This window comes from Branchiostoma floridae, chromosome 7 (assembly GCF_000003815.2).
Source record: "Branchiostoma floridae strain S238N-H82 chromosome 7, Bfl_VNyyK, whole genome shotgun sequence".
In the NCBI taxonomy this organism is placed as follows: Eukaryota; Metazoa; Chordata; class Leptocardii; order Amphioxiformes; family Branchiostomatidae; genus Branchiostoma; species Branchiostoma floridae.
The window spans coordinates 6,492,184-6,514,418 of NC_049985.1; the positions used below are offsets into that span (position 1 = coordinate 6,492,184).

Below are 22,235 nucleotides of genomic sequence, written 5' to 3' on the forward strand. Positions count from 1 at the left end.
AACGATGATACCCTGACACATAACCCTGACACAGGGAAACCTGTCTCCTGTGACAAGGTCGTCTTCACTTAAAAGCTTTAACCTACGTCCCTGGATTTTCATTATACCCTGTTTTCTTTTGAATGGCTCATTATCCTAAGGACTACTTAATGATGTTTTATTAGATCTATGCTCCCTCCTGTTTTGTTTGTCTTGTGTGTTTGTGTCTTTGTGTGTTTCTGTGACTCCTGTTATTCACAAATCACGTTAGCGTTTCCATACACAGTTTTTGTAAGTGAAAAGAGAAGGACGGGTCGCAAAGCAGTATGGGTATTGGGATGAAGTCTGTCCTGCCGGTGTTTCAGATTTTTTGGGCCTCCGTGGAAATTTTGTCACATCAGAACACGGTCACCGGCATGATTTGGTCGTAATGGCCTTGCTCCTAGCCTGGTAATCGTGGCAGCGTGAGCTCCTTGGTATCTCTGTGGTGCTTGGAGTGCTACCCGACCGCCTAGTTCATTGGCGCAAGCTGGGGCAATTTTCACGGGGTTAGTTTCAACAAGGAGGTTAAAAAACCTCATTGGTTTCAATTATTTCGCTGACGTTTCTTTTAACCTCCTTGATATAACGTCATTGGTCGAAAGGGGCGTGTTTCACTTTCAGCCCTGGATAGCGGAGTTTGCGTCACACAAATTGATTTATCTTCAGGGTAAGCAAGGAATAGACTTTATAGAGCAATCAGCCTTACGTATGGGTTAACGTTCTAGATTTGATTTCCGGTTATAAACCTATTAGGAACAGATTATCCATACATCAATATACATCAGCCAAATAACCAACAAATTACTTTGCATGATTGGGAATCTTTTAGGGACGAATCAAGATATATCGCAAGGTGTGTCACTAGAAAGCGTTTTTTCCCCGAAATTTTATGTTTTCTGGCCATATTATCTAAAGAGATCTGTATTAGTTAGTGACGGGTTTAATCTTTCTCTGTTGGCTTTACAAGCTGTAAATTCACACGGTTCTCTGAAAGCTTTGCAGGCTGTGTAGATAACGCTGCCTTGTACCAACACTCGTGTATTTGAATGACAAATGCATTGTGTGTTCGCTCCATTGTGTTTGCACCTTCTACCATACGAGAAAACTCTTTGTTTGACTATGCAGATTCGTAAGATTGTGAGCGCCAATGTAAAAGCCAACAATGAATGTATGAAGTCGACTTGATCAATACAAGATACTAGAAGTAGAACGCTAGGCGACATTAAATAAATTCAACTTCTCACCGCCTTTTAGTGACAGTTGAACGGATATGTTTTCGATAGAAGATTTCTAGAAATATTTTGTAGTACAAGATGTAGATGGATGAAAAAGGGAAACATGGTTTGTACATACAGGACAATATAGCATGTCCTTGGTACATGTACTAGCCTACAGAGTCATTCAGGGCCCTTTTCTCATTTCAAAATAAAGTAAATTCTATTACAAAATGGCATTCGTCCTCTATTTATTGCGGTGCGTAGACGTCAATACACTGAGAAACCAACAGTATAACCTGAGTATAACCGGGTTAGGAAGTAGGCGCATTGAGTTAGTTCCCGCCAAGCAGTCACGTGGTTCTCTAATGTATTCCACCATCACGTAGTGGAAAAGTACAAGCCCAGCCTCTGTTGCAGTAGCGGCATCGGCTCGTCACATGGTCGTCTGCATAAAGACTCGCTGACATTTGCGCTCCCGCTCACATACAGAGTGACAATCCCACACTACGTGCACAGGTCGTCGCACGCCTCTTCGTGAGATCGTATCCTGCAAGTATGGGGGTAAGACTAAGACTTCTACATATTTCCGTATACACAGGTCAAGTGGGGAAATCCTCCTAGTGTCGCATTCAGGTAGCGCAGGTCTAGTAGGAATCTCTCTTGTCTATGCACAGTGTACAATTGATAACGATAAACCTGTAGATCGAGATGCTGCGCTTCTTGTGAAAAGAGAGGGAAGACCTCTATTGTACGTTGCAGTCTGCATTCGTGACGAAGTATGCGTTTATGTGCGAGTGCATGAACATGTGAACGGTCCCTATAATTTTCGGTCTTGTGTTTTTGATGTCGCGGTGACGTATCCTTGAGAAGATAAGTTTAACTTAGGTGGGATGAGCTGGCGGGTGTAGCTTTACCCAGGACTGATGTAATCATAGAGACAGCTATTTGCGGTGTGACTTCTTGTGCGAGTACCCCTAAGGTTTTCGCGAGGGAATGGCGAATCTCAAACACCTTAGCGATAGACATACGTTCATCTGCGGATGCTGGAATTGTGAAGAGGGAAAATAACGCATCGTCCATCGCTGCACCGGCTTTCCCGACGTTACGTCATGTCTCTATAGAGGTGTTCCCATCACTAGAAACGACAGGTACATTTCTCTCTCAGGAACCGCAGAATAACACTGAATTACATTAGAGCTAGTGTTGTGTTGTGCTTTCAGCGGGAGGTAGGACTAAAGACAAACAATCCGGGTGTTGTGTTTGTTTCTGCCCTCTTTTGAAGTAGGCTTGAGAGCGTGAGAGGCGTCGTTATTCGGTAGCAAAGGGAAGGGAATTATGGCATTCTGCATGGTTGGATTCTGTGTGCGGAAAATGAACCTGTTTGGGAGGAAACGTCGACATGGTGATGTGTAGCTTTTGTAAATGGTCCCACCCACGTATCTCTCTAATCATTTAATCTTCTTAAAGTAGAGGGGGTAGTGTAGAGTTCGCGTCCTTTGCAGTTCGAGCATCCACAAGCACACAGTCCCTAGATGCATGAGAGCCGCTATTCTTTATCATGGCTCATACAACTGTCAGTGCAGTTAGTGAGTTACCCTAACGTCTAGCGCTGATGACTGACAAGGAAAATACTGATGTCTGTGTTGAATTCCTTCTCGACATAAAGTCCATAATAGAGGAATCCGAAATATTTCAAAATGTAAAAACAAACAAAAAAATCGGCAATGTTGTGTTAATAGTTCGTGGCGTAATGTGGTGAATATTACACGCCATCTTTCTTAGCTAATGTGTAGGTATTTTCCATGGCGATGCCAATATTGAACATTTTATGCTGTGAAGCTCGCATGTACATCACTACATGTACAATCACGGTGACCGCGCATGTAGGGGTAACCATTGCATGAAATTGCATCATCTTTGGCTGGCGCAAGTTGCATACAGAATACATCTGTATAGACTTTCAGTTTCAGGACAAAAATAAAGAGAGAGAATTCTCCCACGATGGTGACCCGTACATATAGGGAAAAGGGCAAGAACACCCGTCAGTTTCGTTGTTTGATAGACGTCAGTTTTGTTGATTGACACACGCGTATCAGTCGTCCGTCGGCGAGGATGAAGACAGTGAGAAAAGCGACATCGGGTATTATACTCACATGAGAGCGGAGGCAGCTGCGAGAACAATTTGCTGCTAGGAGACGAGCCAACAGTCTTTAAATGACAACTGTCACTAATTCGACGTACTAACCTGAATCGCCATCAATTTCACGGAAAACCATCCGTAAGATTATTTGTGTCACGTCCACAGAATTTAGTCTAGTCGTAATCTTTATCTAGAAGAAAATTTCGAAAAATGTTTGGGTTTCAGGTCATACTCTTTTGGTGGATTTCTGAGTACCGGTCAAGGTCTTGATAAGGAAGACTGGATATTAGTTGAAACCCAACTCTTGGCTGTGCGAACAGTGTTCTAATAAGTGTTCATCCAATGATGAGCAGTGATCAGATAACGTTATCTGTTTCCGCCGGCTTCTTCCTCCAATAAACGCTTCAGCAAGCGAGGAAGGACGGTTTGACATCTGAAGAATTTTGATGAGCAAATAAATAAAGATGGGTTACCTGCGCGTGTGTCGTATTCGTTTAGCCTGTGGGCGCAAATGAAGCGAAAAGAAATGAAATGGAACGAAACGGAATTGAAATTTGGAATGAAAGCAGAATGAGCGGGTTGGTACAAGAAGACTGATGGGATTTGACACAGGATATGTTGACCAAACGTCTCCGGCAGTGTTGGTCAACAAGAGGACGTGTGTCCATGTCACAAGATGAACATTCTCCGTCAGTCACAATCACAATGTAGCACTCGACTTCCCGATCTCCTTCCGACTATGGTGGGTTGAGATTTAGTCGTGAGAAAGGTCTCCTGTGTTCGGGAGTTAGTCGGTGAGATTGACGGTGGCAGTTGCCTGCACAAACAGACTATGTCATATGACATGATTCAGTTTGAAAAACATAATTCGCGGTCCAACGTATCTGCTCGGATGCAATCAGAAGAGCGAAACGCAGCTAGAAAAGGATGGTCCTGGCTTGAGCTTCATCTTGCCATCAATCCCTTATGTTGTCTCCCTTTTCAAGGCTTATTTCTTTTACGGGAACTGGATAGGGCTCCGGGGAGGGAACAAAGGTATAGTTAACGAGCTAGAAATGTTGTTCAAATCAGTGAGCACATATTTTCTTCGGTCTAAGGTAGCCAACATCTATTCTCCAAGCAGAGGTTGGATCGCGGAGAAAGTAGTGGTCAGGATTTTTACCGGCCAGCTCCTCTGCTTGCAGAATAGCCAACATCGACCTGTCGATGAATCTGCCACGCCGTTTGGTCAGAGGTTACGACAGTAGAAAAAGCCGGTGGCAAAACGTTTTCAGATCACTGATTGGAAGAATACTGCTTCGACTGAACGTTCGCACAAAAGCTGTCAAACCACGATTTAGATTGCATTCCAATATCCCGCGTTTTCTGTCTAGTCTTTGAACGGTACTGAGGAATGTACCAATTCAATTTGACCTAAGATGAAAAAAAAATTTCTCACATATATTGACTATGTCCTAAAGTTACGGTCGTGCAAACTCAATGAACGCAGATTGTACCATCAATAGTTTGTGATATTGATCGTTACGGTTTGTATACCCATTATAAAAAGAAGGATCATGAGAAAGGTGTTAAATGGCAATCGACGTGTCAGACAGTCTGCAAACGAATCAATTAAAAGATATTAACTTTAATTAATTAACGCTTGGTAGGACACCTGGTAAGCTGTCAATCATTGTTTTCTTTTATACCTACCGCCGCCAAAGTACACAGAGGCTATAGATTACACAAAGAGGTGTTATCACAAGACCTTATTGATTGCAATCACCAACAAAAATCCGCATACAACCTTTCTTGCAAACGCGTTTCTTATTATGACCTCCATGAACTAAAAATGGAGAAGTATTTTTTTTTGGGGTGTGTCTGTGTGTCCGGATATTTGTCTTCTCAAAATTATTGAATTAGTCCAGAGTAGCCTGATTTAATGTCGCTTATAGCAGCCTGCCCAATACAGTATCCGTCGGCCTCCTCTGTGGGGAGGGGCCCAGTTACAGCCCCGGACAGCAGAGTTTGTGTTACACAGACCAGAGCACGAGAAATCAAAACCGGAGGTTCCGCTGCAGTTCATAATAGAATACTAGTAATAGATAATACTAGCATGTAGATGATGACTCAAAAGTTGTCCGTTTAGTTTACTGGTACTGTCGCTTTCCCACCAACCTGTGTACTGACTGACATAGTATCCCCTTCAAGGGCCTTCAAGTCGGGTTACCTAACGGCTGAACGTGACGTTCTACACGTCGTATCATCCTTACCATTCAAGTCTTCTATGAACTTGTCACGTCTGAAAATAAACAGCGATTCTGTATGTTAGCTTGGTCAAATTGGTGTAATTGTACTGTTTTCTTACAGCTGTTTTCTAACTAATGTCATTTGTTTGCGTTATCTTTACGGCAAGCTACCGTATAGACTACCGTATAGAAATAAAATGATGTATACGGTAAGCGTGCTTGTACCACGTCCAGAAAATGATATCCACAAAACGAGGGAACTACGGTAAAGGGCGTTACAAAAAATAATCAACTCAATGTGTACGAGTCTACTTCCCCATGCTTTAGCCTTTAGCCTTTTTCCGTGGATGACAGGATGTTGATATTTAGGTCATGTGTACACGGTCACAGGTGGTGGCCGTGTTTCATCCCTTGTTTATCTAGCCATCGTTGGGTCAGAACATGAGAGCGGGAAAGCATCTTTAAAATGTGCTGTTGATGGCGAGGAGATTTACACCAGAGCGCGTAGCTGACAGAACTGGGACACTGCACTCGTAAAACCGGGGGCCAAGTATTTTGGCAAGCTCCGCGGTTACGTTGTCCTGCTGTAGCAAGGTCGGTCCTAATTGGGCTCGCTTTGGACTGAAGATCATATTTCATTGGAGTCTGTAGGCGATCCATTTTGAAGGCTGGTTTCAACGCCGAACGTATGGTTACTAAATTATACTAACTTGTTCGCGTACATATGATAAGGACAATGTCCTGTTTACAGTTGTCGGACAGTTGACCGAGTTGTGTCGGAAAAAGATACCGTATTTAAAGTGGTATGCAACGGACGGAAATTCGGATGCGACGTTAACCAAACATCCAATAGCAACCGTGGTGTCTATTGTAACTACAACACAATACCTAATTGATATAAACGGGGTGAAATGGATCTAGAAGTTGTTGACAGTTGACTTTTATTGAGAGATACAAACAAGTCACCAGTCAGACTGATCGGTCCCTTAAAATTAAATGCAAATTACGTTCTGGGCCAGAGCCCGAGTGGGGTCAATGGCCCCGGCCCCGTGCAAATTGAACCAATGCTGAAAATAAACCCCCGTGTATTCGCAAAGACTACAGTTATATGATATGTTTTTCTTTCCATTCACGCGGCACTGGCATGGACCCACTCGTGATTCTGTCAAACGCGTGATGGCAACGTATTAAATGGAAAATACCTTCACTCTCTGTTGGTGTCCGACACACCGAATCTTAGCCACCAAATGTAAAACTACACTCCGTGTTGGAAAAACAAAGACTTGCCAGCTCGATTGGCCAAGTGGAGATTTTTTGGCAGGCTACTAGTATTCTTTAAAAACAATTCAATTCAATTTAAATTTGATTTATACAATTTCTTCATCGAAATGGGTCTAGAAACATAGTCTCCTACCCCTGCAAGGAGGTTCATAGAATACAATAAATATATGGTTGATACAACCAAGGAGGAAACAACATGTTTGACGGACAGGCAAACTCCCATGTTGCCGTGTTGTGTTAGTCAGGAATGTAGGCTTGATCCCACCCTGCACCGTGCCGCTCTCTTCGGTTGCTATTCGGAAATTGCGGCTCTGCATATTGTTAGAACTCAGGACTGACAACACACGGTGTAAAACTAAAAGATGTGTATGAAAAGCGAATTCGCGCGAAGAAGGGTTTTTGATGAGTGACGTGAGCGGTTGAAATGAAACGTTTCCATGTTTCATGATGTATATTTTGATCTTGACGTACAGTAACTCCCTTGTTTGGAATGAAATGTCTATCATGTAGACATGTGCTAGAGCCATTCTGTTCACGGTCTTCAACTTACTGGCCCGTTTAGCAAAAATGTAGACACTATAAGCCTCTTGCATATCTTGCATATCTGCAAATGGCCCACAGGGCATATGTCCAACCCTAAACATCGGTATGGCTTGGGAGTTTGCCAGTTCGTCTGGAGGAAAGTGATAGACTTACAGTCTGGTCTTTTGATATTCTCCAAGCAGAGGGTGGGTCTTGGAGATAGTAGTTGTTTGGATTTTTGCCGGCTCGCTCGCCTCACCCGCTCGCTGGCTCACTTGAGGGGAGCGAGCCGGTAAAAATCCCGACCACTACTATCTCTGCGACCCAACTTCTGCTTGGAGAGTAGTGTTTCACCACCTTTTTATTACTGCCGCCTCGTAGTAGCGAAGTAATTTAAACCATCCCGTAAAAAGATCCCGGCATGACCAAAGTACTGGGCACTGGAGATCTAGACCTAGGTATGGTAACCAGGCTAGTAGATCTAGAATAGACGCTAGCCGTCACGTAGCCTGTCTTAACACAATCTCTCCCTGGCTTAGGCCGGCCGCTAGGAGCGCGAATTTAGTTAGTCACTGACTCAGGCTAGTTGTCATGTAGACAAGTCATTTGCCTTCCAAATTGCAACAACAACCCCCTTCTCTCTCTCTCTCTCTCTCAAAAAAAAAAGTTGAACAGGGCTAGACCTAATTTGAGGTTGATGACATGGTAGTTATTTTTAAATCGCTACTACTCGTACTCCCACGTAAAACCTTGACCAAAATTATGAAATACCAGAGATGTGTTACTATATATGATCATGATAGACATTTTGGCATTTAGCACCACGCAGAAATATTTCCTGGTTGTGACCGAACACAGTCATATGACAGTTGACTTCATTAAAACGTGTCGCTATCTCCTGAAATACTAGCCCCACACTTCTAGGATATCAGTGCTTTCAGCGCTGTCTTTCTGTCGTCTGTCAATTAATTTGTCACGGTCAAAAGAAATAAGAAACACTATGAAACATGGTGCTAGTTTTGTTGGCGTTTGCACACTGTGCCTTTATTCTAGTCCCGTGCCTGTATTTGCTTTTTTTAGATATCAAAGTCATTTTATTGTCAAAGCTTGTGTCTACACTGAGGTATCATCCATATACGTCTTAGCTTAGAATTTTTGACATCACGATTTTACATCTATCTTAGTGGTGGTTTGTTAGTCTACTCTTTCAGTGAAACATAAATGGCAACGACAGACCGATATTTGCAAGGCTGCCTCTCTGTTTGTTCACTCACAGAAGCGCTTGTTGTGTGTCGATACTGTGACCATGGCAAATAACTTAAGGTCAATGACCTCAGTTCAGGCATGTTGTCCTGACCGAGTTACTATACCCGAGGGCCAGATAAGGCCACAAGTGTTTTTCACCTACCGAGTGTCCCGGAAAAAAAGGATAAGACCACCCTGTTTACGGTTATGTATCTTGGTATTGTTATGTATCTTGATATTGTTATGTATCTTGAGTTTTAATATTGATAATATTGTTGTATCTGGAGGTCTAGTAGTCTCCCAACTCTCAGTTTTAAAACATTAGTGACTTTATCTGAGCTTTGATGTTACACTCTGTGTCTGTGAGCAAGAACACTCTGTAACTAAGTACACGTTGTTGGTCCTGTCCTTGGTACTGACGACGTCCACGCCGACGACGAAGCAGAACCTACAAATGCCTGCTCCTGATGGTGACTCCAAACTGTACCTCAGTCCCCTAAGGACGTTCCTTGGGGAACTGTTGGAGCAAAATAGCTTCTAGGTTACGCTAGTAATAGTAAACAGGACGTATCAAGGTTTCCAACCACGCCCCTCTCTTTTGTCCAATACCATATTGTTCTCCATCGAACGACACTCAGAAAACATATTTGACGTCAAGATACATTTGCATTCAAATCTACATGTACATTCGCATTTGAATAATGAAAAAATGGAGGGCGCAATTACCCGTGACTAATAGTGTAGTAATACGTTCCTGCGGCAACACATGTCCTTGCCAAATATGCTCATCTAAAATCAATTACCGCGGCTCACGTTAATCAAGCGTAATGAGATAAGAATTGCATTTTTGCACGGCTCGTATTAGGAGGGATTAGCATGCTAACGGAGACTCTCAGAACCGCGATAAACTACTAGTAACAAGATCACGTACCAGGCCCAAAATCGACATTGACCTTTGTCTTCCCAACACCTTCCTACAAACCAAATATCATCGCAGTCCATCAAGAGGTTCTCGAGTAATGCTATCCTAAAAAAAATCCGAAAACACAGACAAACAGAAACACAACTACACCCAAAACTATATCCCCATTCGCATGGAGATAACTAGGTTGACACACAAGCTAAGGAAGGATGGCAGAGGAAATAGATGTGAAAATAACGCTTGTTGGTAAAATGAAAGACTGATCGGGAAAATACGAAAATTCACCAAGACTTTTCTTATTTACGTTTCTTGATATATGTGTCTCTTGAAACCAATACAGGGATAAAACATGTGTTTTAGACGTTTTTGATTGGTTGATTGATTAACGTCCCATGCCCCCTAAAGGGTAATAAGAACTAAGAAACCCATAGTCGTTGATTTACATGACAGTCTTTGCTTTATTAACCACTTGAACCTGTTACACCGGATACGTTACAGACGTAACGTTTGCATCAGTAACGGAGTAACAGAATGCCCGTTTCCCTCATTTGTTGCCATGTTTGCTTTCTACAGCTTCTTTATGACGTTAGCGCGCCTTTCGCTAGTCCTCTCTCATTGGTCACTAGGGCGCGCTATGAATTCTGGGTACCCGTGATGCGGTGAACAGGTGCATGTAACGGTGTCACGTTATTTCGATTGATTAGCTTGAAAAATCAGACGTTAAAGGAACATGGAGTCTTATGAAGTCCGTAGGGAAGACATTGACCCTACGGTATGTTATGTAGTCTAGGAAAGGCGTGATAGGTAAAACGTTTTCTGCAAAGAGAATAACTTTTTTCTTCTTCTAACGTTACATCATCTGTGTCGCACATATGATAGTTATTGACCGTAGAATATTTCTGTTGTGTGAAAGTAACTTTCTTTTTCTCGTGTTCGTTCTGTTCTGTAGAGAAACGAAGTGAGTCAGCCTGCTTCCACTGATGAGAACACTGACCGCGGGAACTGGACCGGGAAGTTAGACTTCATCCTGTCCGGCCTGGGTTTTGCCATCGGACTGGGAAATGTGTGGAGATTCCCGTACTTATGCTACAGAAATGGAGGAGGTAAGAAATTAGGAACACCTTTTCGCGTTCCTGTTTTTCTAGCGTGTTTTTCCGTCCATATTCCTTGCGACCGCTTTGACCTTCACGGAAGGACATTTGCATTCGGCCGGTCATTCCGTTAATGCACGACATGATTCATTCTGATACATGCCCGGCTAAAATGAAGCACGCCAGTACGTGTGCAGGAGAAAGGACACATGGCTGCTTATGCTGCGGTTTTCACGATCAATCATCGTATCCTTTAGCGAGGGCACCTTTTAAGTTAGAAGATTGGCGTTTTCCCTTAAATTGAAATTCTCTTGTAAGATTGAATGGCATACTGCCAATGCTGTTAAAACCTAACACTTTGACACTTGGAGTTAGCGTCATAAAGCATGTATGTTTTGTTTTAGACGCCCGAATGTATTATTTTACAATGGCCAATACTGACCGAAGGAGGCCACATCATGTTAACGATGTACTCGAACCCAACGCTCCTTTTCCGTAACTACCTACCTGAAAAGCGAGCATTGAATACGTACACCTCCAAATTGGATTGAACAACGAAATATCAGGCACGTGGATCTCAGGCTGAATCCATACCTTCATTTCAAAGTGTCTGTAGTTAAGAATACTGCCCTTTGTTAAGCACAGTAACGTGCACGAAACAAGGAGTGAAGTAAAGTTAATAATTAACAGGTAACTTTCCATCACATCGCACGTGAGTGTGTGTACGTGAGCTACCGGCGCACCTTTGTTTCCTGTGCAAAGTCATCACGTCCTCCTGACTACGCAATTGAGACCCACCCTTATTGATCTGAGACTTTTTGAGATTACTAATCGAGTCTAAGAAACTGTAAGGATTAGGACCAGACCGTCTTTAATGAGTGAAACGACTAGAAGTACGCGACGTCCATGATATGAAAGAATGGGAACATATGGCCTAAACTTTACAATGTATACCGATTGGATCTTGTGGGTCTTTTTAGAAAATTGGGGTCTTGTGAAATTATCAATCATGATATAACCATAAAACAGAAAGTCGTAAAAGACGTAGAATAAATCTGCCGATAGGTTGTTTATTTCCACTGTATATATTGGTCTCGTAAACCCTTACCTGTTCAACAGGTGTGTTTATGTGGTGGCATGACCTTTCATGTACTTATTTGACCAATTGGCTGATGATTTGGTTGCGCTATCACAATATTTGATTTGCGTTTTCTTCCCGCGGCTCGTGTACATGTGTAGATACATGTGATACCATGATCATTCATACCTTTACAATTCCAATTGAAATTATGAGGAGTATGAACAAAAAATGTTGTTAATCTTTGCAGATAAGATGCATTCCTCACTTCTGCATAATAGAACAATTAATTAACCGAAAGGTTTTGATGCCGATGTTAGGGGACCTGTCGTTATATGGGGACAAGAGAATCTGTGACAGTTCGGTGATGATTCTAATGCATTTAATGGAATGATAATCTTTGCCCTACGTATACATCTTTAGTAAGTTACGTTAATGTAATAATCTCATTAAACTTGTTTTCTCATTCTCTGATGTGTTCTCCAGGAGCTTTCCTCATTCCCTACGTCATCATGTTGGCGTGTGCGGGCCTCCCGCTATTCTTTATGGAACTGTCGTTCGGACAGTTCGCCAGCTTGGGACCAATCACGATCTGGAACGTCAGCCCTATTTTCAAAGGTAATATACATCAACTCGTTTACACTCTAAAGTTAGGAGTGATCTTTTTTGGCAGAGGCCCATTCCCAACATCAATGCCACTTAACCGTGACTCCGATGAGAGAAGATCAGGAAGGCGCCTACGCCATTTTGTTCTCCCGTCATCCTTTGCGAGCGAGTGTATGACGTTTGCGTAAAGGAAAGATTGTGGAATGATGACTGTATGTGGGTACGATTCGGATAAATTTCCACTGATGTAGTGAAACTAACAACGTTGTTGCCATTCCATCTGCTTAAAAAATAACCTTTAGTGATGATTTTAAAGCTATAATAATTTCTTGATTCCAGAAGGCACTTTTTATAGCTAAATATTCATGTTTTGGCCTTTTCTAATATTTTTACTAACGCACAACACGACGTTGGTAGTCGCGCGTGCAATCAAAGCGTATTGGTTGTTTCAGTGATGACGTAAACACGGTAGACGTGGTCGGGTGCTTTATGTGAGCGCAAAGGAGCATGGGACTCAAAATGACGTCCGCGTCAAGAGTGGCATACACAGTGTAGATGGCAAACGGAAATTTTCCAATGCAAGACGAAGGACTATGCATCGATGCATTTCGTAACGAATGCCTTACTCACAGACTACTATAACGCTAAATCAGCACTTTCTGTGCATCCCTTGCTGTTTCATATTTCTAAACGCGGTCACAATGCTAAAATAACCAAAAATGACATTTTGAACATTCGAGATTTAGCGAATGGGATGGGACCTCACAAGCCAAAGTGAGGATTGCATTTCTTTGCCGTTGTTTTCCCGATGGATTGCAGGAAATCATGGAAGAAACACAGAGCAGGCTGGAATTAAGACTACAAATCCTCTCTATCATCTATCTGATGTCTGTCTCCTTTCGTGCAAAATGCATGTTTCTTCAACCAAGACGTTACAGTAGCCACACGAAACCTCTTGTTCATCTGCTAGCATCTCATACCATAGAGAGAGCCAACCTCTGTGTTTTTGCCGGACCCTCCAAACATGTATCATGTTGAGGGTTGATTGAAAACAGGCGAAAATTGTTTGAAGGACAGCTCGCAAGCAACTAAGGCATTTGTTAAACCTAAAGCATGTCTCTTCCAAATAATATCTCCATATTTTCTCTCGCTCTAAGTTTCTGAAAAATACTACTATGTCGCAACGAGATATTGTCATATTGGAAGTAAAATTGTATTTTCAGAGCGAGGCATTTTTACGCTTTCAAATCTCGCTCACGGGCCGTCCTTTTGAGTGAGGGTGAAAGCAGACTTTGTGGGACATCTGCATACAGTGAGAAAAACGCCGCAATTGTTCTCCAATGGTAGAATATGTGTACCCATGGACGACCTAAAATCAACAACACCATACGCTCCGTATCTAAGGCGTTGCAAAAAAAAAAATCAGCAACGAAAACTTACAATTTACTCAATGTAGCCTAATACGTGTGGTGGGGTTTAATGGTTAGCGGACACGGTGTTATATCATAATCACTGTTGACATCGAGGATAACACAGCCATTTTGAAAACGGCATGGTAAAAATGGTTTGGTCGTTTTTAACATGGCCCCGTGAGCCGCTAACTGCTTTCCACCTTGACGATTGAGGCTAAATTTGCTTTGATATACTCATTTTAATACTTGGGCAAACTTCATTACAGTACTTTGTGGTCCATGGGCCAGAAACACAATTTTTAACAGATTTTAAACGATTGATAAATTCAACGATTGATAAACTACGTTTTTGTTAGCTTGAGATGATTTTTAGTAATGAGCACCATGTAATAAAGTCAAATGCGGTGATATCTCCTGTATCGCAGAAAGGGGAAGCAGGGAATGTAGTTTCCCTCCTTCTTTTCCCTGCTTCCCTCTCGGTAGTCCCATTGGAACAGCAGTTGATCTGCACCTCGAAAATATCGCCCAATCAAGGCCCGCTGATTGATGTAACGACCGCTGTGATTAGTCGTGCGGGCAAGTTGCATCAGTGTGGCGCCTCGGGATTGGTCGATGTTGGTCCGTCCGGATCCGCTGTTGGGCTAGGCTGTTACGACTAACCGTTTCTTGTGTATTATTTGTGGTGGACTTCTACCATGCATTAGGTGCCGGCAGGCCGCGAGGGGCTGGCAGCTCTCCACAGCCTGTTAGTTACATCCCGTTCTGCGTGCATGAGGTTTCTACGTAACACTATCGTGGCTACTGTACTTAGTTTACCTCCACATCCCACATCACAAATATGCACTCGGGCCCGTGCCCGTGTGCTCACTTTCTGTTTGACACATCTATCTGTAACTCATATACAACAACCCCCCTCGAAGTAATCTACCCCCCCCTGAAATTCGGAACAACATTTCTGATGAATGATAAATGATGGTCTTCTGCATGTGAGTAAAACATTCACAACTCTGCAGTGTTAAAAAGAATACAGCACAAAACAATCAAAAGACTTAGTTGTGTACTTCCCTGTGTGGTAGCATGGTTTCTTGGAGAGAAATAAGAGTTGAAATTGTTTGGCATGATTTGACGAACAATTTGTCATGGTCTGTGTACTTAAACAAAATTGAGCATCTTGATCTATTACTGCTATCATCTCTGGCAATATTCTGGAATTGTCATGTGCCTAATAATGATCAGTTGTACGGATATTTTTCATGATTGATACCAAGAAAACTGATTTTCTTTTTTTCCTTGCAGCTTGTGTTGTATTGAATGCGTGCAGACGCCGAAAAATCGAGTCTTGGCGAAATGATACCAAAACTTCATTTCAAACGACGTTCACAAATGATGTAATGATGTAAGGAAAGAAACGCACATTTCCTGAAATGCATGTGATTTTTACGGCGTCTGTATTTCCTACCAGCCAAGTTCGTCTCCTCTGGTTGTTTTGAGACCGGAGGGGCGACTGAGCGTCCGTCCCTTGCGCTGTTTCTGGTTTCTAACCCAGTACGGTTCAACCACGTCCAATTTTCCTCTGTACCAATATTCAAAGGTAGAAAATATCAAACCCCTTTTAATTTAGACGTTTTGATCACATGACCCGCTATGTACTGCAGGTGCACGCACAATGTTCGAAACTAGACCCCCCCCCCAAAAAAAAAAAATCAAACTGTCCCCTCCCCCCCAAAACGTGCTTTCGCCTGCAAGGCGTCAGGGCAAGAAATGTAAAAGTCACGTGATGGATTCCTCTGGAAAGATCGATCACGTGACTTCCAACCAATTATACGGTATACAAATGGTCACGTGGTCAACGAAATAGTTTTAACGAACAACCTTTTAGAATGTTCCAAACGCATTGATAATTTTTTTTTAGTTCTGAAGTGACCTATCTTGCTGAAGTCTTATTAAAGGTGCCAAAATGTTGAAAGCCAACACTTGTTAATATATTGCCGAAGCCAGAAATCAGTCTACATGTTTTATCATCATTGAAATGAATATGTTTGTATTTGGACCAAATTGTTCAGCTCTTTATGTCACTTCCGATCGGAGTCAAAACCGGGTACAGAAAACCAGAAGTGACGTAAGAAAGGAAGGACGTGGCCGGTAGGAAACTTAAAAAAACCTTACCAACCTTGGAACCGTTTCAAAATACTCCCTGTGTCTTTGCTATAGGTGTTGGATACGCTATGGTGGTGGTGTCGGCGTTGGTCTGTATCTACTACAACGTGATCATAGCCTGGGCTCTCTACTACCTGTTCGCCTCCTTCACTAACGTGCTCCCTTGGACACTGTGCAACCAGTAGGTATTCGTTGATTACCTAGTCAACTTATTTTCTCCATAACCTAGTCGCTGACGTTTTTGTTATGAGTGTCAATCGTTACGTGTTCTTCTTGGTTCTTTCTAAACTTGCAAAGTTAGATTATGGACAAAATTCCATAGATTTGTTAAGGGGAAATCAAAGGATGTAGACAATAATACTCTCCTAGCAGAGATTCGACACCGGCTGTTTTTTTTACACGTTTTTAGTCATTTTTATCGGGCTTTCTAGTTTGTGTTGTTTTCCTGATGTGTTTCGGCTCCGGCTGTTTTCTCACATGTTTTCAGGTATTTTTTATCGGACTTTTGATATGCTGTTGTCTTGATGTCACATAAAGAAAACAGCCCCAAAAGAAAGCCCGATATAATACGCCTAAAACATGTCAAAAACAGCAGTAGACGAAACTTTGAGACTAGACAAGACAGTCTTTATTATTGCCGTCCAGGTGGTGGAACACTGACCAGTGCGGGAAGACGTTTGGGGTGAACGGCACCAACGTCACGCTGGGGGTCAACGGGACCAACTCCACGGACTTCACCCGTGTCAGCGCCAGCCACGAGTTTTGGACGTAAGTTGCTGTACTCGATACCTTTTCACAATATCAGTGCCTAATCTCCAGGCAGATCCTACGGTAGCATAAGATAGTATCAAACGCTTTGTCAGCTTTGGTACTATCTTATGGCACCGTGGGATCTGCTTGGAAATTAATAAGTGCCTTCCCTCAAAAGACACTTTCCTCGTTTTCGTGCAGCTCGCGCGCTTCATGCGAGAGTTTTATCAGCGTGAGATTACTGATGCAAGGAAAGCGAACTACATTGCATCTCTCTATAACTTTGACATGTCCAGACAACGATTTGTACAACGATTCTGTTTTGATTTGTTCACCGTAACCGTTTCTATTTTGTAATTTCTATCCCTCCAGTCATAAGGTCTTGCAGCTGAGTTCGGGGATAGACAAGATGGGGACGGTACGCTGGGACCTGGCCCTGTGTCTACTGCTGGCGTGGGTCATCGTCGGCGCTTGTCTTATCAAGGGGGTCAAGTCGTCGGGCAAGGTGAGGGCATTCTTTCAATTGTTTCTTCTATACTGCCATGTTTTACCCTTAAGGTTAAAAAAAAACGTGGAGCTCTGAATAGCTTTTCATCATTTGTATCGTTTTTTTTTTTAAGTTTTGCTTTCAAGACACATGTACGAGTATTTTGGAAAAAAATATGAGAACGAGAGAAAAACCAAAATCGGCTCAGAAGAAAAGAAGTACACAGGAAAACGAATGGTTTGTGTTCCTCAGCTTATTATGTCGTTTTTTTTTTGCCTTCCTCCAGGTCGTGTATTTCACTGCCACGTTCCCTTTCGTGGTGTTGATCATCCTGTTCTTCCGCGGCGTCACGCTGGAGGGCGCTGAGCGCGGGATCCGCTTCTACATCATCCCCGAGTGGAGCAGACTATCCGAGTCAAAGGTAGGGCCCTTCTTTCTACAGAGCTGTATAAAGATGTAGTACCTTGTTTGTTTAATTCACTATGTACTTTAATTCACTATGTACTTTAATTCACTATGTACTTTTTTTAAAAATAAAGCTATTGTCTTTTTTGCTTCATATCTCTTAGGTATGGGGAGATGCGGCGATTCAAATTTTCTACTCCCTTGGTCTCGCCTTTGGAAGCCTTGCGACTTTATCCAGCTACAACAAGTTCCACAACAACGTTATGAGGTATGTTAAAATGCACATTAAAATATCACTTAAATTCTTCTTCCTCCGTTATTATCAATTTGAGAACTTTGGGTATCATTTGTCACGCTGAATGTTAAACGATCGCTGATTGGTCCACAGGGACGCCCTGATCATCGCCGTTGGTAACTGCTGCACGAGCATTTTCTCGGGATTTGTTATCTTCTCTATCATTGGCCACATGTCCTTCATGCTGGACGTTCCGGTTGATAAGGTTGCGGACGAAGGTAAGCTCTTAAGCTTGTTTGTCAGGTTTTAGACGAAAACCTTTATTTCATTTTGTCGTCTTTAGGCCTTAAATTTCACAAATACTAGCCTTCAGTACCTAAAGTTTGCAACTGGTAAAAGAGTGCCATTGACATCGGTTGTGTATAAAATCTAATGAAGTATACCGCAAGGTGGCCCAGCCCAAAGTAAACCCAGTCAGTCCCGTATCCCACAACTGACACCAGGTTTGCAAACTAGAACAGGGAAAATGTCCTCTTTAATGTTTGAGAAATAACAGGTATCAGTGATATGTCTTTTATGATTCTAACACGTCTTAACGCCCCTATAGGTCCCGGTCTTGCCTTCGTTGCCTATCCTGAAGCCATCTCCCTTTTGCCGATCTCCACCCTGTGGGCGATACTGTTCTTCCTGATGTTACTAACTCTGGGGTTGGACAGCCAGGTGAATACATATTTTACTGTTGCTCCCGCTTATTGCTATCTTAACGTTTCAGATATTCCCAACACTTAAAATGTCAATGTTTTCCTGCAGAATTAGAAATCAATGGTGTTTTTGTCCATTTACTACACCACCCCGACCAATCGAATGGGGACATCCCTCGCGAATGTGCACACTCCTCTAGAAAAGAGGACACTCCTCGACGTTCAAGGGGACGTTCCTCTTGGAAAGGGGATGTGCCTCCCTTTATTAGGGGATGCTCCTCCGGAAATGGTATGGTTATCGGGCATAGGGGACGTCCCTCCAACACCCCCGCCGGCCCGTGGAATCGGCCGAAAACCCGACAAATCCCTTTCTAGTTCATCTAAATCACAACATCCAAAACTTTAACCCCGCCAGTGCTCTCGACAAAAGTCACACCTCGCAAGGTACGGATAGTTTTTGATTTAAAATTGAGGCATGTTGGAAATAAAGCTGTCCGCGCGGCAGAACATCACTTCCCTTCAGTGTTTTAATGGCGGCGTATCGCACGCCCGGCAAGCACAACATCGAGTTTTAGCCTAAATATCCGCGTGCTTGTCGGGTTTTAGGGCCTCCCTCCCTAACACACGCACATGGGAGAAGTTTCTAACACGATGTAAGACGTAGTTATTCGGGATTTTTTGTCCACGCGGCTACATGGCCCGATGCCGTATCCGTGTGCTTGTCGAGACAGGCCCCCCTCCCCAGCACACGTACGGGCGCCGGGTCTCTGTCACGGTTAGCCGTAGTTATCGAGCGTTTCCAGTACACCGCGGCCTTTTTACAGGCCATAACAGATAACAGCGACTAACATCGTGTTAGAAACTTCTCCCATGTACGTGTGTCAGGGAGGGAGGCCTTAAAACTCGACAAGCACGCGGATATTTAGGCTAAGAGTCGATGTTGTGCTTGCCGGGCGTGCGATACGCCGCCATTAAAACACTGAAGAGAAGTGATGTTCTGCCGCGCGGACAGCTTTATTTCCAACATGCCTCAATATATATAAAAAGCTATCCGTACCTTGCGAGGTGTGACGTTTGTCGAGAGCACTGACGGGGTTAAAGTTTTGGATGTTGTGATTTAGATGAACTAGAAAGGGATTTGTCGGGTTTTCGGCCGATTCCACGGGCCGGCGTGGGTGTTGGAGGGACGTCCCCTATGCCCGATAACCATACCATTTCCGGAGGAGCGTCCCCTAATAAAGGGAGGCACATCCCCTTTCCAAGAGGAACGTCCCCTTGAACGTCGAGGAGTGTCCTCTTTTCTAGAGGAGTGTGCACATTCGCGAGGGATGTCCCCATTCGATTGGTCGGGGTGTACACGCCGTGCTTCTGCCCTTTCTTTGATTTGCTTCAAATGCACGCAAGCCAGAAGTACCAGTGCTAGCACAAAAAATATTCTATCATTGACGGAAAGAAGCGACTTTTTCTCTTTAACTTGCTTTAGTGAACAAATAAGCGCTGGAGGGTAGACAAAGTCAGTTTCTAAATAAGGCTACAAAGCTGTACTAGTACAAAAGTGCACAGAATGAGCCATCCACATTATTTGGAGATCTTAATGAATAAATATATTGATACATAGGTCACTGGAATAGCTTTAAATCTGACTTCGAGTCGTAGTTTACCAACGTTTGTAAGCGGATTTGCATTGAAAGGAAATCATCTTGAATTCTTCCTTGTTTTCACTGCAAAGTTTGCGATGATGGAAACCGTGATCACGGCGGTTATCGACGAGTACCCCGAGTATCTCAGACCGAAGAAGAGCATCGTTGTACTGGGACTGTGTGTCATCGGCTACCTACTGGCCCTCCCACAAACCACCAACGTACGTATGGCATTCATTGTTTTATATTTCTGCTGATTATTTCTACCCTCATGGAAGGGAAACATTATTTTTGCTTCGTTTCTGCTTCTTGTTCCTCTTCTCCTTCTTTCGCTTCAAACAAACAAGGTCAATAGTAGACAATACCCTAGACCTGTAGTATCCTAAGTAACAAGTGAAGTAGCAGACACCCTGTGGGTTGCAACTACGTAATGTAGCAAGTGGCAGGACAGAGCTGGGGGAGAGGCTTGTCACCGTTCATATGAATGTGTTTGAGTAAAAAGTTTGTAACGCGAGACCATGTGAAGCTACGTAGCAGAGCGGAAAATGTAGAAATTCATATTTTAAAAGTTAACAAATATTTTTGTTGTTGTTCTTCTCTCCCTCAGGCCGGTATGTACTGGCTGCAGCTGTTAGACTGGTACAGTGCCGGGTTCTCTCTGATGGTCATCTCCCTCTGCCTGGTGATCGCCATCCAGTACGTCTACGGTAGGGCATCTTCAGCAATATGTCAATTTTAGTCACTGACGAAAGATATGGTTGTCTGAAATTTATGACCCTTTCCAAGATCATCTGACCGTTTCCAAAAATCATATCCAAGTGCTTGAATACTAGTAACTACTTTTGGCGTGTGTTTCAATTTGTTACTTTATATTTTCGAAGTTCGTCGACGATTGCAAGTGCAGTTGAATTGAAATAAGAGGGTTGGTTACTATACGTTTGTTTATGAAAGGGGAATATTCCGTAATTAGTAGGTTGCCCTTGAACGTTATTTTCGGACGCTTTTGAACACTTGTGGATTTATGACCCAAATTTTAGATGGCTGTATTTTCACCAAAAGCTCGAACAAAGGCCATACTCTGCGTACTCACAGGGAAGAAACGCTATTTGAGGCAGGGTGAAATTGAATGATCGTCTTTACATCGTTTTTCTCGACAGCATGTGGTATAAGGAATAGTAAATGTGGCGGGTGGCACCACATTGTCTGGAAATTCGCATCCCCAACGCGTTAACGTGCCGGAAGCGAGCATATACGGTTCTTTAGGTAGAATGAACTCTATAGATCACACTACCGCATAGAATACAGGTACATGCACCGAGGTCTTGACGTTTTGGTCAAGATGGATACCGGCTATCTCATTGTTACAGTCGCTTGAATACGGAAGATAGCATCGAATGCATAAACGTTGTGAAATAAAAAACGGTTTTTCGAAGACCTAAAATTGTAATCAATCGAAAAGTCAATGCACGAAAATAATTACAAAAGATTTTGAAATAGAAAGGTACACTGTCGCTATGTTGCGTCATTTTTGCGTTGTTAATCGCTGTAACTTTTTAAAGTCTCGCTGTAGACGAGGTTTGGTTTTGTTGGCGCCGTTATTTCCAGGAAGACCATCGTTTTACCTTATATGGTAAAGAGTCAAACCGTACACCTTGCGTCATGTGCCTGACCTCGTGCAAATTTAATCAAAGACGGCTCATCATCAATAACGTTTCGTCAGAAAATTCCCCCTCTCGCAAGGACGTAACGACATTTGCAATCCGTCGAATGACAATTAAGGTCATACAATTTCTGTCTCTTGCAAACTTGTGGCAAAGATGTATTTCTTTAATTTGCTTTATTTGTAGCAATTTTCTAGATTTAGATTTCCGTTTTTACTAAATTGATTTATCCATTGATGCTTCACGAATCACCACGAGTTCCCCTCAAATTTGTATTTGGCCTCCCCCGTTTTTCAACTTGATTTTTGACTAAACGGGTGTCGTATTTGTCTTTTCATTATACATCAAAGTATATATTTTAGTGACATGATACAAGCATTCCAGAACGCTTTGTTTGCCATGGAAACTATTGGAATGTTGGTAATATCATTCTGAC

At 42.8% G+C, this 22,235-nt stretch overlaps 1 protein-coding gene across 5 annotated transcripts in view; it reads left to right on the plus strand.

Annotated features, from left to right (window-relative positions):
• LOC118419759 (sodium-dependent proline transporter-like) overlaps window positions 1–22,235 on the plus strand; it is a 33,370-nt gene that overhangs the window by 5,985 nt on the left and 5,150 nt on the right. The window contains exons 1-13 of one of the 5 annotated variants that reach the window (XM_035826338.1): window positions 1,646–1,799; window positions 10,526–10,679; window positions 12,232–12,363; window positions 14,468–14,508; window positions 15,975–16,101; window positions 16,566–16,688; window positions 17,043–17,175; window positions 17,444–17,578; window positions 17,727–17,830; window positions 17,951–18,075; window positions 18,405–18,517; window positions 20,228–20,359; window positions 20,746–20,845. In XM_035826338.1, the coding sequence (XP_035682231.1) occupies window positions 10,660–10,679; window positions 12,232–12,363; window positions 14,468–14,508; window positions 15,975–16,101; window positions 16,566–16,688; window positions 17,043–17,175; window positions 17,444–17,578; window positions 17,727–17,830; window positions 17,951–18,075; window positions 18,405–18,517; window positions 20,228–20,359; window positions 20,746–20,845 (1,285 nt within the window). In that variant the 5' untranslated portion in view covers window positions 1,646–1,799; window positions 10,526–10,659. Of the gene's footprint in view, window positions 1–1,645; window positions 1,800–10,226; window positions 10,349–10,525; window positions 10,680–12,231; window positions 12,364–13,598; window positions 14,539–15,974; window positions 16,102–16,565; window positions 16,689–17,042; window positions 17,176–17,443; window positions 17,579–17,726; window positions 17,831–17,950; window positions 18,076–18,404; window positions 18,518–20,227; window positions 20,360–20,745; window positions 20,846–22,235 lie in introns of those variants that run through there. The other 4 variants (XM_035826337.1, XM_035826335.1, XM_035826336.1 and 1 more) reach the window with 4 other exon arrangements.